This window comes from Seriola lalandi, unplaced genomic scaffold (genome assembly GCF_002814215.2).
Source record: "Seriola lalandi dorsalis isolate HSWRI2012SDOR001 ecotype SW California unplaced genomic scaffold, Sedor1 jcf7180002054257, whole genome shotgun sequence".
In the NCBI taxonomy this organism is placed as follows: Eukaryota; Metazoa; Chordata; class Actinopteri; order Carangiformes; family Carangidae; genus Seriola; species Seriola lalandi.
The window spans coordinates 472690-489515 of NW_019524810.1; the positions used below are offsets into that span (position 1 = coordinate 472690).

The window sequence follows — 16826 nt, forward strand, 5'->3', positions numbered from 1 at the left end:
TCGTGACCCTTCACACACATGCACTCACATAACCAAGCTCACTGGAATCAGTCCACCTTGGAATAATCAGTTATCGTACACCAGTTTTACCTTTGTGATGGTATCACCAATTAATTAAAATAACCTTTCTGCAAATAACAGGCTCATTAAGACCCTGTTATTTTTTCATCTTTAGGGGCCTCAGGATTATTTTCTTGGACTTAGTTCAAACCCGCAGTCATTTTATAGTGATGAGAAAGCTGATCCCTTGTTGTTGTACAAATCCCACTCTCATTACTTCTTTAAATTATTATTGTTTCATAGGCATTGAGCAGTGATTAACAGCAGTGGCATTAATGATGTTATCTGCGGTTAATAGTTTTCTTAGTGTTTGTCGTATGACATGGCCTCATATGTTATATAAAATATTCTACTTATAGTATGACACACACTAACTATATTTCATTGTTAACATGTCAGATCAGATGCACCTTTTTATAGTGAAGTCTCTTTCTTTCATGCAGTTAGACTACTGAGAACTGTTTGTGCGCTTCAGTAATTATTTGACACTCTCTGCCACAAACTCAATAACCAGCTATTGTTATTGTACAAGGATTTACTATTAATACCATTATGAATAGTCTGAATGGAGGGACTGAGATTAGATGTGAAAGAAAGCTACTGATTATTTTTTTTTTTATGTAGAAATGAAGCTTAGTTTTCTTAGGATCACAAAAACATAGATCTGGAGAAACTATACTTTTTATTGCACATTAATCTGTATGGTCTCCTCTCTCTCTTTTACAGAGATTATCTACAGCTGGGTGTTTAATGAGTTCCCCTCATTTGTTGCCGAGGACAGTCGGCGCTTCATCTCCCAGGACACAGGAAACCTGTACATCTCGAAGGTGCAACCCTCTGACGTAGGAAGCTACATCTGTCTGGTGAAGAACACAGTGACAAATGCAAGGGTTCTGAGTCCTCCAACACCTCTAACACTGAAAACTGATGGTGAGGCTCTCAGATTTATCGCACCTCACACACATGATAGGCCCTGATTTGGATGAATGCTCTAGGCAGACAAATCTAATGGATTTCACTGGATGAAGCACACACTACACAGAAAGTATCACAAAGTCCTTTGTGATACTTTCTCTGTTCATCTGAAAGTGTAAACATTTTTTTTAGATCTATTACATAGCACAGATGAAAATCTAAAAGCATATTTTACATTCTGCTGGTGCATTTTATTGTATCGTAATGCATTTGGAGAAAAAAATTTAGATCAGATAGGTTAATAAAAGTGGGACGGTCTTCTGCTTTCCACTGAGCCTCATGTTGGTGGAAGGCGTTATGAATTCCATACACACCGCAAATAGATAGTGAGCAATGCTTTAACATTAGTGTGGGGAGCCTTCTTCACTCACAATGTGCTTTGGTGAAACTGGCCATCAGGGAAATCATTTTCCAGCATAAAATTAACAGAATCAATGGCCCTTGCTGTGGATGGGATTTCGTTCTTTTATACTAGCCTCTCAGGAGCCATGCTGTGGAGCTGTTTGTTGGATTCAGGTGTGGATTTCACCTACAGGCTTTTTACATCTGACTACACAGAGAAAAGTCCATCACTTCACACAGGTGCCTGTCATTGTCAAGGTTTCAAAGAGCCACTGAGATTACATCCCCAGTGAAGCTGTGAAAGGGCCTCTGTGCCTCGGAACCAGGCTTGCTCTAAATGTTGCAACAGGAATTTACCTCTTACGGATCACATGCCTTCCAGCAAGATTTCTTACCCTCTGTGTTTGCATAACTTTGTATGAACTGGACCTCAGAGACATATATCATACTTAGCACATGACCACTCTTAATTGGTTTGTGTCTCTCATTAACCACGATGCAAAATACAGTCAGAAGCGCTGTGGTCAGTCTGATATCGTCGTTTAAATATGCTTCATAGTTGGAGAAAAAACTGGTTTTTGTTGTTATTTTTCAACAATGTTTGATGGAAGAGGAATCAATTTTGTAGCATCAGTATTGTGATATGTGGCTTTGACACATGGGCTGAAGGACAACACTCTCACCTGCAGCACAACATAGCCAAATCAAATCTCTACAGTTGTAAGCCCATTATGCCAAAGAATGTCTTGGCATCTCTTGCTCTGCAAATCTCATGTTGCTCAGCAGCCCTCTATATTGTGAAATTGGGTCTAAAATGCCGAAAATTACATTGGCACATCTCACAGCAGACACCCAAATGTTCCGATGCTGTGTGCGCCCCTCAGTCATTGGAGTCTGACCAATCAGACTCCACAATCTGTGCCTCAGTAAAAGTGAGTGATTATTACACAGTAGACAGTTCAAGCTGGATCTGTGTGTGGCTCACCACTGTCAGCTCCAAGCCTGACTCTCTTAATCAAAACAAGCATCTGGGCTCCATTATACCCTACTGGAAGCCATTGATCGTCAATTCGCAATCCACCTTTAGCAGATCACTGAACTCTGGACTAATGCACTGTGTTTAAACAGACATACAGTTCATCTCAGAAACACCCTGCCTTTGATTTATCTCTTTGTTGTGCATCATATTACTGCAGATAGCAGTAAGTGTGAAATGGTCCTGAATCAGAACACATGAGAAGCATATGTTTGTAAAATTAATTATATAATTAATTTTAAATAATGAATTATATACTATCACTAGTATTGCTACAAATAAATCATTTTGATATTTTACACAGCCTTTTATATACAGGTGTTTTGTTGGTTTTCCATCATCTCTCATCCATATTTTGCCCTTGTGTACAAACAGTTTTGTTTATAGTGACAGTGGCTCACATTTACATGAGTTGTCTTGTAAATGCCATATCACTGTAAAATTGCCACTATATCTTACTGCTAGAAAGAGTGAGGGTGGGTCTGAGTTAGGTTTGTTTACATCAGTAATGTTGGTAAATACCAGAGTGAAACACATGTTATTCATCCATCTATAAATAAAAGTCTTCTATACATGAGAGTATACCTTTATACATAGAAGACTATACCACAAATTTTTGTCATCAAAAAATGACATATTAGGTTTCGACCCATTGTTCTTACTCAGAGATATGCGATAAAGATTGCAGTTGCACTGCAGCACCAGCGCTGTTATTATTATTGCTATAAGAAATTTTTTCTCTCCACACTGACAGTAACATCAGTGAAACATAATGTTTGCAGGCACATGTCATCTCATCATGGGCATGTTTTCTGAACTGCACTGTAAATTGTTATTGAGGAATTTAGGCCCATAGCCATATTGGATGTCAGCATGACATTTTTTATACTAATCCACATATTTTTAGTGGTGTAGTCAAAACAATTCATTGTTTGTTACTCTGAATATCAAGGAAGTACCAACACACAGTATATAAGTATAAAATCATGCTATGGTGAAGAACAACATAGTTATATCTCTGTCACTCTAGACTAATAGGATTGTTTATTTCTGTGATTTTAAAAATATTAGGTTAGAAGACTATTTTGAATGTTCTGTGTTCATTGAGAACATGCAGCAGTTTCCCCCTGCCTGCATGTCAGACCACTGCCTTATCTCCAAGAACGAATGAAATCAATAATTGACTTACCAGAGATTGTCTGGTATATTACAACATGGCTGCACTGCTGATACAGTATAGATGGAGGATCAATGCCTTTAGGGCAGCTTTCTCAGTGAGTGCTACAGTAGGGGTGTGACAATCCAATTACCATTAAGGAGACCCATCCAACTGCCCAGGAATTGGCTAAACCAATTCAAGTTATGGAGATGGTTAAAAAGAAAGTAAAAGAAAGTTTTTATTAAGCTATTAAAATTTTATTAAGTCTGATTTGATTATTTCACAAATACAAAGGAATTTACATTAATGAATATGAAATAAAGTCTTATTATATTTTATAGTAATTCTAATGAATTTATTTAAACATATGAAACTACAAAGTAAGTTTTGTCTATATTTTTGGTTTATTTTAGGTTACAAAAATTCTCCTGCGTTAGTGCCTCTTGGAGGAATCTTAAATGCCTATCTATTACTGGACCAGAGCGCTAATGAAACACTTTTTCAGTGCTATAAGCTTGGGGTTGCAGTAAATTTTAGAACAGGCATCATGCTTTGAAATTGAACAACAAAGCACAACAGGAAAATGTATTTTTTATGTGATTAATAAATAAAATTGGAACATAATATATAATGCTACACTACAAATGAGGGCCAGTAATGTTTTCACATGCCAAACCTGGACATTATTTCTTTCATTTCTATCAAGTCCAGCCACTGAGTGAATATGATATTGAATATACTATGGCATGAACCAATGAAATACTGCAAATTCATTATATGTGAAGGGCTGCTTTGGAGCCATAAATGTTGAGAATGAGATTGAAATTGAAAAGTTCTTTGGAACAAATATCATAAAACTCCTTTTCCATACATAGTGGGCTACAATTCAATAACTCCACTTTTCTTTGCAGCAGTCATTTTTTCACATAAAAAGTGTCAGGCACATGTAGGAGGTATAATTATGGTTTCTCAAATGCCATGCCGGTCATTTGTCTTACTGATTATGTACATTACAGTGCATCTGGAGCAGCGCTGCATATGGTCTGCTATGTTGTCTTGTGAATTCAGGCGGGTGCTGGGGTTGGCAGTGTGTCCATCAGAGGGGTTCACCTGCAATGATTTTGTGTGCATTTAACATTATTTTGTGAAGAGTAAACCACTCACGTAATATTCATATCGCAAATATTAATTAGATCCCAGGTGAAGGTGCTTTCCTTTGTTACTCCAAATTTGCTCAATGTCATCCGACATATCGTTCTCATAAATGGATATAAATGCCCACCTTAAGATACAGTACATACACTAAGAAAACACATCCCCCGGCTGTGACAGTGGAGCTGTAAGACTTAGCAGGACTGTTATCGCTTGTATCCTTTGTGATGTGTTTGTGAATTGTAGAGTGGATTACTAATTCTATTGGAACAATACACCACTTTTCCCTGTTGGCACTGTAGAGCATTACTTACTACATCATCCTAATATTCTGTTTTTGTGATGGCTTTTGTGCTTTTCCACCATTTCTTACACAGTAGACACGGTGGTGCATAGACAGCAGAACTATGCAGAATTTAACTCATATTACTGTATTTTCCAACTGACTTTGACCACATAAAATAATGAAAATTTATTGAAATGTATTATACCATCTGTTAAACTTGGATAATTCTGTGTATGCTTTAATCCATGTTTTTTTTTTTTTGTGCAGATCAAAAATATTATGCTCTGTATCTAGCCAGCTAATCACTAACCCTATTGATAAATAGTGTGTAAAGTGAAGGTGGATAGTTGAACGATATGCCAGATGGCGTGCATAATGTGCCCACACCTGCACATTGCTTGATTTAATGCACTCTATGTATTTTAGAGGCTTGAACATGAGGAATCCTCAGGAACTTTAGATTTGCTGCTACAATTTTTTTTTTTTTTTCTTCAGTCGTTGCTTAGATACTCATAAAAGATGCATTAGGGCAATAGGCAGTGGACATCCTTATTATTTTGAAATCACTGTACCCAGTCTCTGTGTAGCATATTGCTAGAAAAGATGAGGATGATGGGTAATGGGAGGGTAAGTGACTGTTTCAATCTGCTTGGTTCTAATGTCTGCAATTCCTCTTTCTTAACCTTTTCCAGGTGTCATGGGTGAATATGAGCCCAAAATTGAAGTGCATTTCCCTACATCTGTACTGGCTGCCAAAGGAGTCACTGTCAGGCTGGAGTGCTTTGCTCTGGGGAAGTAAGTAAACAAGGACATATTGCACAGATATAGGTAGCTGTTTATTACAGCAGTATAATATTAATCACCAGGAACAATATACTACAGCCTATCAATGATCTGGTACGGAGCGATCCTTTAGATAATACCCCTTGTGTTTTTCTCTCTTCTTTAAATTACATTATTCCATTACCTGAGTGGGAACCAGGCATATCTTGTCTTCAGGCAGGATGTTAAGTGAGTGTAGAGAAGTGCAGCATCGTAGCTCGGCTGTTAGATGACATGTTAGTGCATGGGGGGAAGACTGAATAGGGAATTCAGCCCTAGGGACCCATGTGTTCTCATAATTGAGAGCCCTAATGTATCTGTGTTTCCTGGGTGCTTTCAGGGTCTGTTATGAATGTAGAAAGCCAAGGTTATGTCTATGAAAAAATGAAATTTGTAATAGTTGTCTGCCAGGAGGGAAAACGCTTTCGTCCGCAGAGACTGAAATCCAAAGCACTTACCACTGTTACTAAAGTTAGTATTGCTGTTCATGGTTTATGAAGCTATTGCCTTTTTACATTAAAATATATTTTTTAATTGTTTTGGGATAAGCTTTGGGTAGGTTAGACCAAAAATAAACTCACAATTAATTGTATAGTTGAAACACTGATATCAAAAATTATTGCAAAATATTTTCAATCTTTTTTTTTTTTTCACAGCAAAGTTGAAGTGGTGTTTGACACTACAAGAAAGGATTAAATATCTTACAACATACTACTCCATTTTGTTTATAATTATTCAGCATGAATTATTCATCGCTGACTCCTATCTTATGTGCAAACAGTCGCTAATCTACAGATGACTAAGGACCTCATAATTGTTTACCTTCGTTTCAATTAATTATCCGCATTATGGTTAGTCATTTCCTAAATATATAGACACTGCATTCTAATCTCACACCACTTAGTTTTCCCATGAAGCTAGGCAGGAGTTTTTAGATGCTTGTAGAACAGCCAAACAGCTTGAATCCTTGCCCTATGAATGAAGTAATTTGTGCATGATAGTTTTCAGTCAGACAGTGATCCCAGTGACTTACCCTTGTACATAGAGATGAATGATTTATCAGCGCACCCTATTAAGGAATGCCAGTCTTTATATAGCGCTGAAAATGAAGTTTTGTTCCTGCTGTTGATCAATATGTATGATGGCACCACTAGCTAAGATGGGGCGGAAAAGCTCTTTGTGTGTGAATGCCAGAGCTTCTTGATGTGATATTCTGTTGTGATATTTGCTTACTTTGTACTTTGTAGGCCATAGTCAAGGGCAGAGAGAACAATTAGACAAAGAAAATGAAAGAGAGAGCAATAAAAACACGGCCTTCCTTCAATTTAAAGAGCTTTGCATTCTGGTCACCTTGTAATGTTATCTTTAGTAATATCTGCAAGACTGATTATTAATTATGATTTTGTAACTTGTGTGTATTTGAAAATGAATTCTCCATAGAATGATAAATATTGTTTACCACTCTGGATCAACACTATGTAACAAAAGTTACTTCATATAGATAAAAAGATAAATAAAACCAAGCACAACTTTCGCTGGAAACAGGCATCATTAGCACTGTCCTTCAGATCTTTTATGTGAACAGGACTGGTATTCAAACAAATTATTGTGTGACCTAACAAGGGTTCATTAGGCATTTTCCTGCATTACATGGGAGCTGTCAGTAGAGACAGACCAAAGTTACTTTACAAGCAATTAGCTCATTCTTGAAATAGTCTGTTATCATCTGAACCACTATTTTGCTGGTTTGTCTGGGTTCCAGTTCATAGTCAATGGTTTCTGAATAGAAATCTGAAGCAAAAGAGTTGTATGATTCGTGTTTACTTCTCTTACAGCCTTAGCTTTTACTAACTGTTTAACAGTGTATAGTATTGAAGCGCAGATCACAGTTATATCTGCAGCCACTGTGGTTAATCCGTGGATCGATAGGCCGGGTCATAAAAATTAACACTCTGATTAACAATGGATGGGTTGCAGATGGGTGAAATCATATATAATATAGTGTATCAGGAAAATATTCATTACATTCTCTAAAATGTGAACATATTTTAAGCTTCATTTTTCGGATCTCTAAATAGTGGAAAATAATTTGTTCTGGTGGGTGGCGGGTGAATTATTTATGCGTACATGCAGAGTCAGACATCAGAACCGACCCACACATATCACTCTTGTACAGTATACACAGATTTTGGTTCTGGTTCCTAATTGCCAGTTGATGCAAAGCAGTTATCGTTCAGGCAATGATTTTTTTTTTTTTTTTAAGTAAAGGATTATCAGGATCGTTAACCTGAATGAGTATAGGCACTTATTGATGGCGATGTACTATTCGCTAAATTTCCAAAAACACAAATTCAATTTAAAACCCTGGCTTCATAGTCTGATTTATAAGAAGCTCTGCAAAGTGCAGTTCTGTTAGCTGCATTCATTTCAAGGGATATTGGAGTATGAAGTTCACTGCAGTTCAAAAAGGCTTGTATATTTGATGGGTTACACATTCTCCCACTCATTTCCACTTAAAATATAATATGTAGCATGTGGTGGATGCTTTCATCCAAATTGCCTTGGAGTAGTGGATATACTTTTAGCTTCACTGACCCCAGAGGGAATCAAACTCTTGAACCTTTTGCAGTTACTTTCCTCATTGAGCTACACAAGGACCACATTGTCAGCAGCAACAGAAAGTGCCTCTTAATGACAACACATTTTATGCTGCTGTGGTTAATGTCTTTGAAAGACGGTTGTTTTGCTCAGATCATACAGGCAAAATGGGGCTTTGTGTTTCAGGTAGATTCTCCCTTAAAAAAATAGTGTAGAGTTTCCTAAAGGGGCCAAGAAATCAAGAGCTTAGCAAATGAGCTAAACGGTGGGATAATATTTAGATCTTAATGATCTGAAGCAAACCAATTCTCCAGTATTAGATTTAATTTTGAACCTTTATTATGGAACTAGTCCAGATGAGGGTACAGCAATTGTGTGGAATGCTAATTAAGATGTAATCTACAGAGCTTGCCTATGGGCATGTTCTTAAATTGAAAACTGAAACACCTTACATAAACACCAGTGTGCAACACATTCAATGCGAGGCTGCACAATTCTCAGTTTGTACGCTTTGATAAAATCAACCAGAATGACCAGATCTAAACAGTTTCATACGGCGGACACTGACAGGCAGAGTTTCTTGTTTCTAAACTGAGTGAGTCTGTTCCCTCCTACCCACCCATGGTCTTGTGAACACATATATTGAAGGCCTGGTGCTGATTATTCAGTCTCCAATGAGAAATCCTGCCATAGACTCTGGAAGATTCACCCTCATGTTCCAGCCCCTCAAGGTCTCTATAGATTTGCTATGTTCTCTTGCCAGTCCAGAGTTTTGTTTTGAGCAAAGGTCTCCATTTGTAACATATAAGGGGGTGCCTCGTAACTGCATGCCATATTCATGAGTACTGCATTCATATCATGCCTTTTGTTAGTGTGTGTTTATATTGTTCTTATACGCCACAGGGGCATTAAAATGAAGATGCCAAGTACCAACAAATGGCCCCACACAGATATCTGATTTTACCTCAGGCTCCAGATTTTGCCACTGGACCCATAATGTATGGAACCATTTTGCTGCTGATTTAACACACTATTACAATATATAACTGTCTGTAGGTGGGGAGATACAAGTGATGACAGGGACTTATGATAGTTTTTTTTTTTACATTATCTGACTGGATTAATGTGTCTCTGAGAAATAGGTAAAATTAAATGTATTCATTTTTTCAGGGATTTACTGAAATGCATGTTACATAAATATCGAGTAAAAGCGTAAATATTGTGACTGTCTATGAATAGGTCTGCATATATGATGTATTTCATTCCGCAGAACTTGGGGCTAAAGGAACTGAAATTTGTCTGAAAATACTGACTGTTATTCAGTATGTTGCTTCACACTCCCAGTGATGTGAGGAAACCTAAATGCATGCTGTAAGATAATGAGTTAGCTATTAAAAAAAAAAAAAAAAAAAAAAAACAAGGTAAAAGAAAATGCTTAAAACATTTGTCTTCAAAATGAGGCACAAAACACCAAAACTCCAACATAGAAAAAAAAATAATAATTTTTTAATTTAAAACATGCTCTGAATCTTAATTGTAGCCATTGTAGCCAAGAGCACTTCTATGTCCTTGTGAATTTAGAACAGATGAAAAAGCTTAGGGATGTAACATTTCCATCTTGGCTAAATGATTGATGGGTTCACTGGAGGTTTGCGTGGTGTCACATTTCCATCTTTCAGAGACCTGTCTATTCCAGTTGTCATACAAGAGAGCATTACTGATACTGAGTGTATAGCAAGACATTCTCTGCGTGTGCAAGTCATCTATCATAAGGATCTATAGGGCAATCCACGAATAAGCGAGGATAGATGACACCGCTCGTAAACTAATCATAAAAATCGCTCTGGCTGTTATAATAACCTGATTAGAATATTGTCACTGTCCCTCTGAAACCTTGTGTCTAATGTGGGGGTCATTTGGTACAGTAAATACATCATGAGTGGTCAAAAGGTTAATGATTCACATGTAGAGCAGAACCAACATTAAATAGACATCATGGTGTGTCAATTCTTAATTGCAAATTAAGGACTTCTGGGATCTGTATGTCATTGCAGATGTTTGCTACAGTAAAATGTTATTATTTTAAAATGTCTTTGATTGATTGATCGGCTGAACTAACAATGACTTTCTTTACTGATATGATTCTTTAATAATCATGTATTCAAATGTCCAAAAACTCCCAATGAGGTCACAAATTGCTTGTACAAAACTCATGTAATTTGATAAATCAATAAATTGATGGAGCATTAAGCACGAATTCAACAACAGTCAACACATGCAGTTTGAATAAGAATGTATAAACTCAGAATTTGTAAGCAAGTTTTAAACAGTTTTTTTTTTTGTTGTTGTTGTTTTTTTTAATGTTCTCCCACAGAAGCAAACCAGGGAATAGCTGGAGATAATCTTTTTTGATATTTTAACTAAAAGATAACACAAAAATGTCCTCAATAATTATAGATGTTATTAAAAGGTCATTGTCAGATGACAGATCAGTCTATGAAGGTATATGAATTTATCTTATATTTAATGGTAATGTTCTTATTTTATAGAACAAAAATGCAGCTCCCATATCATATGCTGTAATCACTGCTTACTCTCCTAGACTGTATTAAGTGTGTAATTTTACTGCTCTCCTCTCACAGTCCAGTGCCGACAATCACATGGAGGAAGATAAATGGCAACATCCCCAAGAAAGCAAGGCTTCGGAAGTCCCAGGCTGTGCTGGAGATTCCCAGCATTCAGCTGGAGGACTCGGGCATGTATGAGTGCAAAGCTGAGAATCCAAGAGGAGGCACTGCTTTCAAAGGACATCTACAGGTCTACAGTGAGTCTGAGCATGTTCTTATTCCTGTAATTTTTTTAATCTTTCACTTTTCTACAGCCATCATTCATTGTGCAATATAAGAAAACAAGTGTTGATGTGTACAGAAGTACTAGTTGTCTAAACTACTATTCAACTTTTTGATGAGCTATTCTGGTCATTCTGCAGTTTCCCCAGATATAATCTAAAAGTACTGTCAAATCTCATGGCTGGGGACCGGTTCTGGCCCATGTAAATTTGCTGAGCAGTCCATGGACTAATTACACACCCATCGCAGATAGTTCAAGAACAACCGTTCATCATCCTAATGAATGAGCTGTTTCTTTTAGTTGAGGGAAGTGTGGTTCTTTTAAACACCATCGTTTTAACAGTGAGGTGTGTTTTGTTACAGGCAAAAATGCTCTGAAATATTTCTCTTTTTAGTTGTTATTTTTGATAGATTGTAGTTGTTCTTTGCGTTTTTCAAAGATTTGTCATTTGTCATGATTTTCTTTCTCTGGTAGTTTTATAGATCCAAGGTATGAGGTGTATAAAATAATAGGTATAAGGTTTCCATCTGTTTTTAATGGTTTTTTGTCACGACAAAAGCACAAGTGTTACTTAAAAGATTGGAATAACTCATTAATTATATAATATAAACTGTTGTTACAAATACCAAAAATTAAGACCAAAGTGTATCTATACATACATTGCAATATTCTCAGCTTGAATCCGATGCAAGTATACACTACTATTACTTATTTCACCAAATGTATGCTTATCACCACAAATATCAACTAAAAACATAAATTCTTCTTTAATCAATAAATGATCACAGTTATTTTTCATTATGCAGTGTATAGTGGGTTTCTGTCATGTGCAGTATGTGCAGTGTTTGCATATCACCTTTAGGACGGACCTTAATTAAGAACAGTTTTCAACCAATGTGAGGTACAAGTAAGCTTGTTGAATTACTGCCTTTGCCTGTGATCATAAACTTATCTAAGAGGATGCACGTCCTCCATTCTTCTCTGTCTGTGCCATGTGCACAGCGCCAAGATAATGGACTGCCTCGGCCTTCGTAGGACACATTTCCAAGGCCCTGCACTTCTTGGCAACCTCCATTCTGTTGACATCACAAGGAGAATAGGGAGCCTAATTTGTAGCAGGCTCACGCTAAATGTAATTTACACAGGTCAGCTGGTAGTGTGAACTTTCATTGTGAGCGAGAACTTCCTGACCATAATCATTCAATCAAACCACACAAAAAAAGCTTTCTACTGAAGGCGCTGTATGCAAAGAACAGCAAAGAATGTGTTTGGTATGTTACTGTAGGGAAAGCAATTCAATGAGAGAGTTTTCTTTTTTGTGCACACACTGTACAATAAATACTCTACTATGCAATGTACATAATTTGTGTTTGACAAGGAACGATTATATATAGTTTTATAGTATAAACAGAACAAAGATAAAAACATGTCAAATCTATGTGGAAGTTTTATCTAAACAATACAAATTGGTGTTTGTTGCATATGTATTGATGTCACCATGTGCATTTCCAAAAAGTCTCATTTGAGGGTAAAAACATATTACAGCAAAAAGTACAAATAAAGGAGATCAAGGAAAAAAGCTTGGGTTAGTGACTGACCGATTAACATTCCCTCCTTTAAACAAGACTGACAATGAGCCTGTCCCAATGAAAGGTCCTTGTGAATTTTATATTCTTGTAAATGTACAAAATTTGAAAAATGCCCAATGACATGTAAGACCCAGTAGACAAAAGGAGAATACTAGATAAAGCTAAAAATAAAGTAAAGTGCATACAGCCTATACAGTGTTCAGATATAGAGCTGTGACAGATATTCTCTGTAGCTTGTGGAGTTGGACTGGAACTCTGTATGCAGCTTGGAAACACAAGCAAGTACAGGCTGTGGAAAAAAGAAAAAAAAAAAAAAAGCTTCAAAAGCATTTTTTGGTTAAGGGGCCTCCAGGAAAAGGCAGTTGCCTAGTTTGCCTATGGCACGGGCCAGCCATGCAATGGAAGGAGAGAAAAGAACATATTCATGATGAACATGATACAAAAACATGAATGTGATCTGAGAGGAGAGGAGAGGAGAAGAGAGGAGAGGAGAGGCTGGCTTTCCTCTTCCTGACAACCGTGTAACTCTGGGTCCCATCAGTAAAGATCCCCACTGTATTTTCTGTGTACTTAGCAAAAAACATCTCAGAATATGATTTAATGGATCTCACAGAGTTAGATTCTGTCAGTAACTGTTTGTTTGGTTGATGGTTCATGTTGGTCTTGACTTATGGATGTCACAAGAAGCGATATTTTGGTACCAAGTCGATGCCAAAATTCTGTACTTGTTTTTCTACAATACCGTAGGTACTGGAGATGTGGTAGGTACTGGAAATGTGATTCTTCCAGGACTGACAAGGCCAGTATAATAACCCTACAAGCATCCTAGTCTGACATCAACTGGAAGAGGAGAAGGAGACACAGTAAACAAAACAACAATATGTGGAATGGAAGAAGCAAGTGCAGGTGCAGCAACAGGTCCGCTGAGACTTGTGAAAAAAAAACACAACTTGGAGATATTTTGTATTTTTACGCGGATCATAAGGGACAAGTTAAAGACGATTAAGATATACCAAACAGTGCCACAGAACATTTCAAATGAAAGGAAGAAACACCTCAAACTTATTTAAGCAGCTTAAAGACAGGCATCCAGGTCTATACACAGGATCCAGGGTGAGTGGGTTTCAGACGTTAACATCATGTCATCAAAATGTTCATGAAATGTTACCGTTATTGTTTGTGTATTACAGCAGCTGGCATCTGTTATAGCAACGTTCACCAAGGCTAACGTTAAGTTCTAAATGTTACACTGACTTTTTAAATGAGTCTGTCACCTTGTTAGTCAATTTTAACTACTGCTTGCACACTGACTATATGGAGTTGTGTGCATGTGCTTGTGTGCCTCTGTTGCTTTCTGTTTTCTGCTATGGAATCCAATTTGGTATTGAGAATCATTCAATTTCATTGGTGCCAAAATTCTGGTATTGTGACATCCCTAGTCTTGACTAGAGGTGTGCTGGTACAGAGGGGTTTTTTGGACCAAAATAATCACAGCTTGAACATTTGAAGAGACACAATAATCAAAGTGAAAATAATCCATGTATTTCCACTCAGATAGAATTAATCAGAAGTTAAAACCGATTGCTTTGGGGTTTAATTTTAGAATTAATTTAGCCATGGAATAACTTAATCTTCTTCCAGGAAATCTGTTCAGGTAATTCAAGCCTAGTCAAAATCTTGAACTCACAACCATGTTTAAGAAAGCAAGTCTGAGATAAACTGATAAGCTGGTTTAAAAGGCCAGTTTGGTCTCGAACAAATCTTAATCCTGGTCGTAGAACAAGCCCCATGTGTTTTTGTACTTAATTAAATGAAAAATAAGATTCGTTTGCCTTTTGTTGACGTCTATTGTACTTGTGAGCCAGCTGATCTCATTAGAATACAGATGCTTTTGCTTTCAGTTCTTCAGGGTTGAAGAACATAACAGAGGATGAAAAACGTCGTATTACTGGACATACAAGTGTGATTTATAAGTGTTGCAGTGTACAAAAGTACAGAAGCAGTGAATGTCAGGGTGTCGAGGATGTTTAAGGATTCAAGGATTCTTAAGATAGATATTCAAAAGACTGAAAAAAACTAAATGTGTTACATAAAAAAGCAGTACAAAGTCATACAAAAGGTTCAAACAGAGTACCCAAGTTGGTTTTAAAAAATAAATAAATAACACAACTTTTTCTATCCTAAAGTATATTTTTGCTTCTTTTAGGACTGTAGCATTAAGGGATTACCAAAAAAGTGGTTTAGTACATTACTGCATCCACTATTTTAAATACGGCCTCTTATATTTTGTGCTGACTGTCCATGTCCATTCTTTCTCTTATTAGTATAAGTAGCCATACTTGTGTGCTTTGTGTGTGTTTCAAGGATATATTACTTATTCTTAAATCTTTTTTTCTTAAAGCCTTTCCTCAGTGGGTCAGAATGATTAATGATACTCAGATGGATAGTGGAGAGAAGCTCCAATGGGAGTGCAAGGCCACAGGGAGACCCCGGCCCACCTATCGCTGGCTTCGTAATGGTTTGCCCTTGACATCCCAGGTACTCTCCTCACTACACAGTGCCCTCTTCTTTTGTTGATTACACCGTGAAACATCTGAATTATTCCTATGGAAGTACATGTCCACTATGTGCAGCATTATGTATAGTATATCTACATCCAGGCATGTGCTTTCTTTATATGTTTTTCTCATTACAGGGTCAAGTTGAAATTGTGAATGGAGATATGACCATTCACAAAGTGCAGCAGGCGGACTCCGGAATGTACCAGTGTGTCGCAGAAAATAAGTATGGGGCCATCTACTCCAATGCTGAGCTGAAGATTTTAGGTATTTACACATTTGGTTTATAATTTAAATCTGACTAAACAAAACATTAAAAGAAAAATTGATTTGTGTAAATTTTATGAGGTAAGTTTTGTGCTTTGCCAGGCATATTTCTTGATACTCTGCAAAGAATAAAATTGCAGACCAAGTATTAGCATCTGAATAAGGTACCACTTGATAGGTAAGGTGAGATTGAAATGCAAGTGGTGAACACTGAACTGTGAGATGTGCTGATTGCCAATCAATGGTCCCTGATTTAACCCCGGTAGTGGACGGCATGAATAAAAGAAGGACACTTATGGTTATATTCAATGAGGTGTCTGCACACATCAAGCTGAGGGGAGTCTTGAACAGTTCTACATTATCCTGAGGAGAATGAAAAGCAATGACTTGTAGGTATAGATTTATACTAATGGGAGCACACACTAGAAGAGAGACATCAATGGTTTCTTTGATGGAGTTTAATGACTCCATTAGGGTCTTATCTCCGTTCTATTGTTTGTCATCAAAGCACAGACTACATTGCAATCTGCATTACTTAGAGAAAACAAACCTTCACTTTGGACATGACTTTCATAAGATATTTATTAGTCAGTGCTATTGTCATTGTATAATAAATGATTATTATCCATCATTTCTAACTCAGATTGTACAAATTTGCCATTGATTTGAAACAACTACTTCTTTTTTGTAAAAAGCAGGATATGCATAACATGTACATGGAAATTTAAGGACATTAAAAGTCAAGGAAAGTGTGTTCTTCAGCCTTTAAGGCTTCAGGCTAGACACAATAGTCATACTGAATGGCTGTTCACTGTTCTGTGTTGATGCACTATTTTCTCCTTGTCATCCTCTATACTGGGACGCATCTGGTGACACCCATTCCCCTTTTGTGTTTCCCTGAGGGACAGTTTGATTTACTGTCTGTGTGGCATGCCCTTTTTTGAAGGGAATCTGTGGCATTTCGAAAATCTTACTGGAAATGGACAAAGTTTTTTGTCCATTTGCAGTAACTGATGTTTTTTCATAAACCATCAGTTTAAAATCTGTGTACAACGACCACTGTTTAGTTGATTATAATTCACTGTGTTGTCTGCAAGAATCAAAAGTTATAGATTTAATAAGCTTTATCTGA

General features: G+C 36.9%; 1 protein-coding gene across 2 annotated transcripts in view; it reads left to right on the plus strand.

Moving 5' to 3' along the window:
• cntn5 (contactin 5) overlaps positions 1–16826 on the plus strand; it is a 100133-nt gene that overhangs the window by 60103 nt on the left and 23204 nt on the right. For both annotated transcript variants that reach the window (XM_087173608.1, XM_023404918.2), the window contains exons 7-11: positions 787–990; positions 5703–5805; positions 11073–11254; positions 15271–15407; positions 15565–15694. In XM_087173608.1, the coding sequence (XP_087029734.1) occupies positions 787–990; positions 5703–5805; positions 11073–11254; positions 15271–15407; positions 15565–15694 (756 nt within the window). The remainder of the gene's footprint in view (positions 1–786; positions 991–5702; positions 5806–11072; positions 11255–15270; positions 15408–15564; positions 15695–16826) is intronic.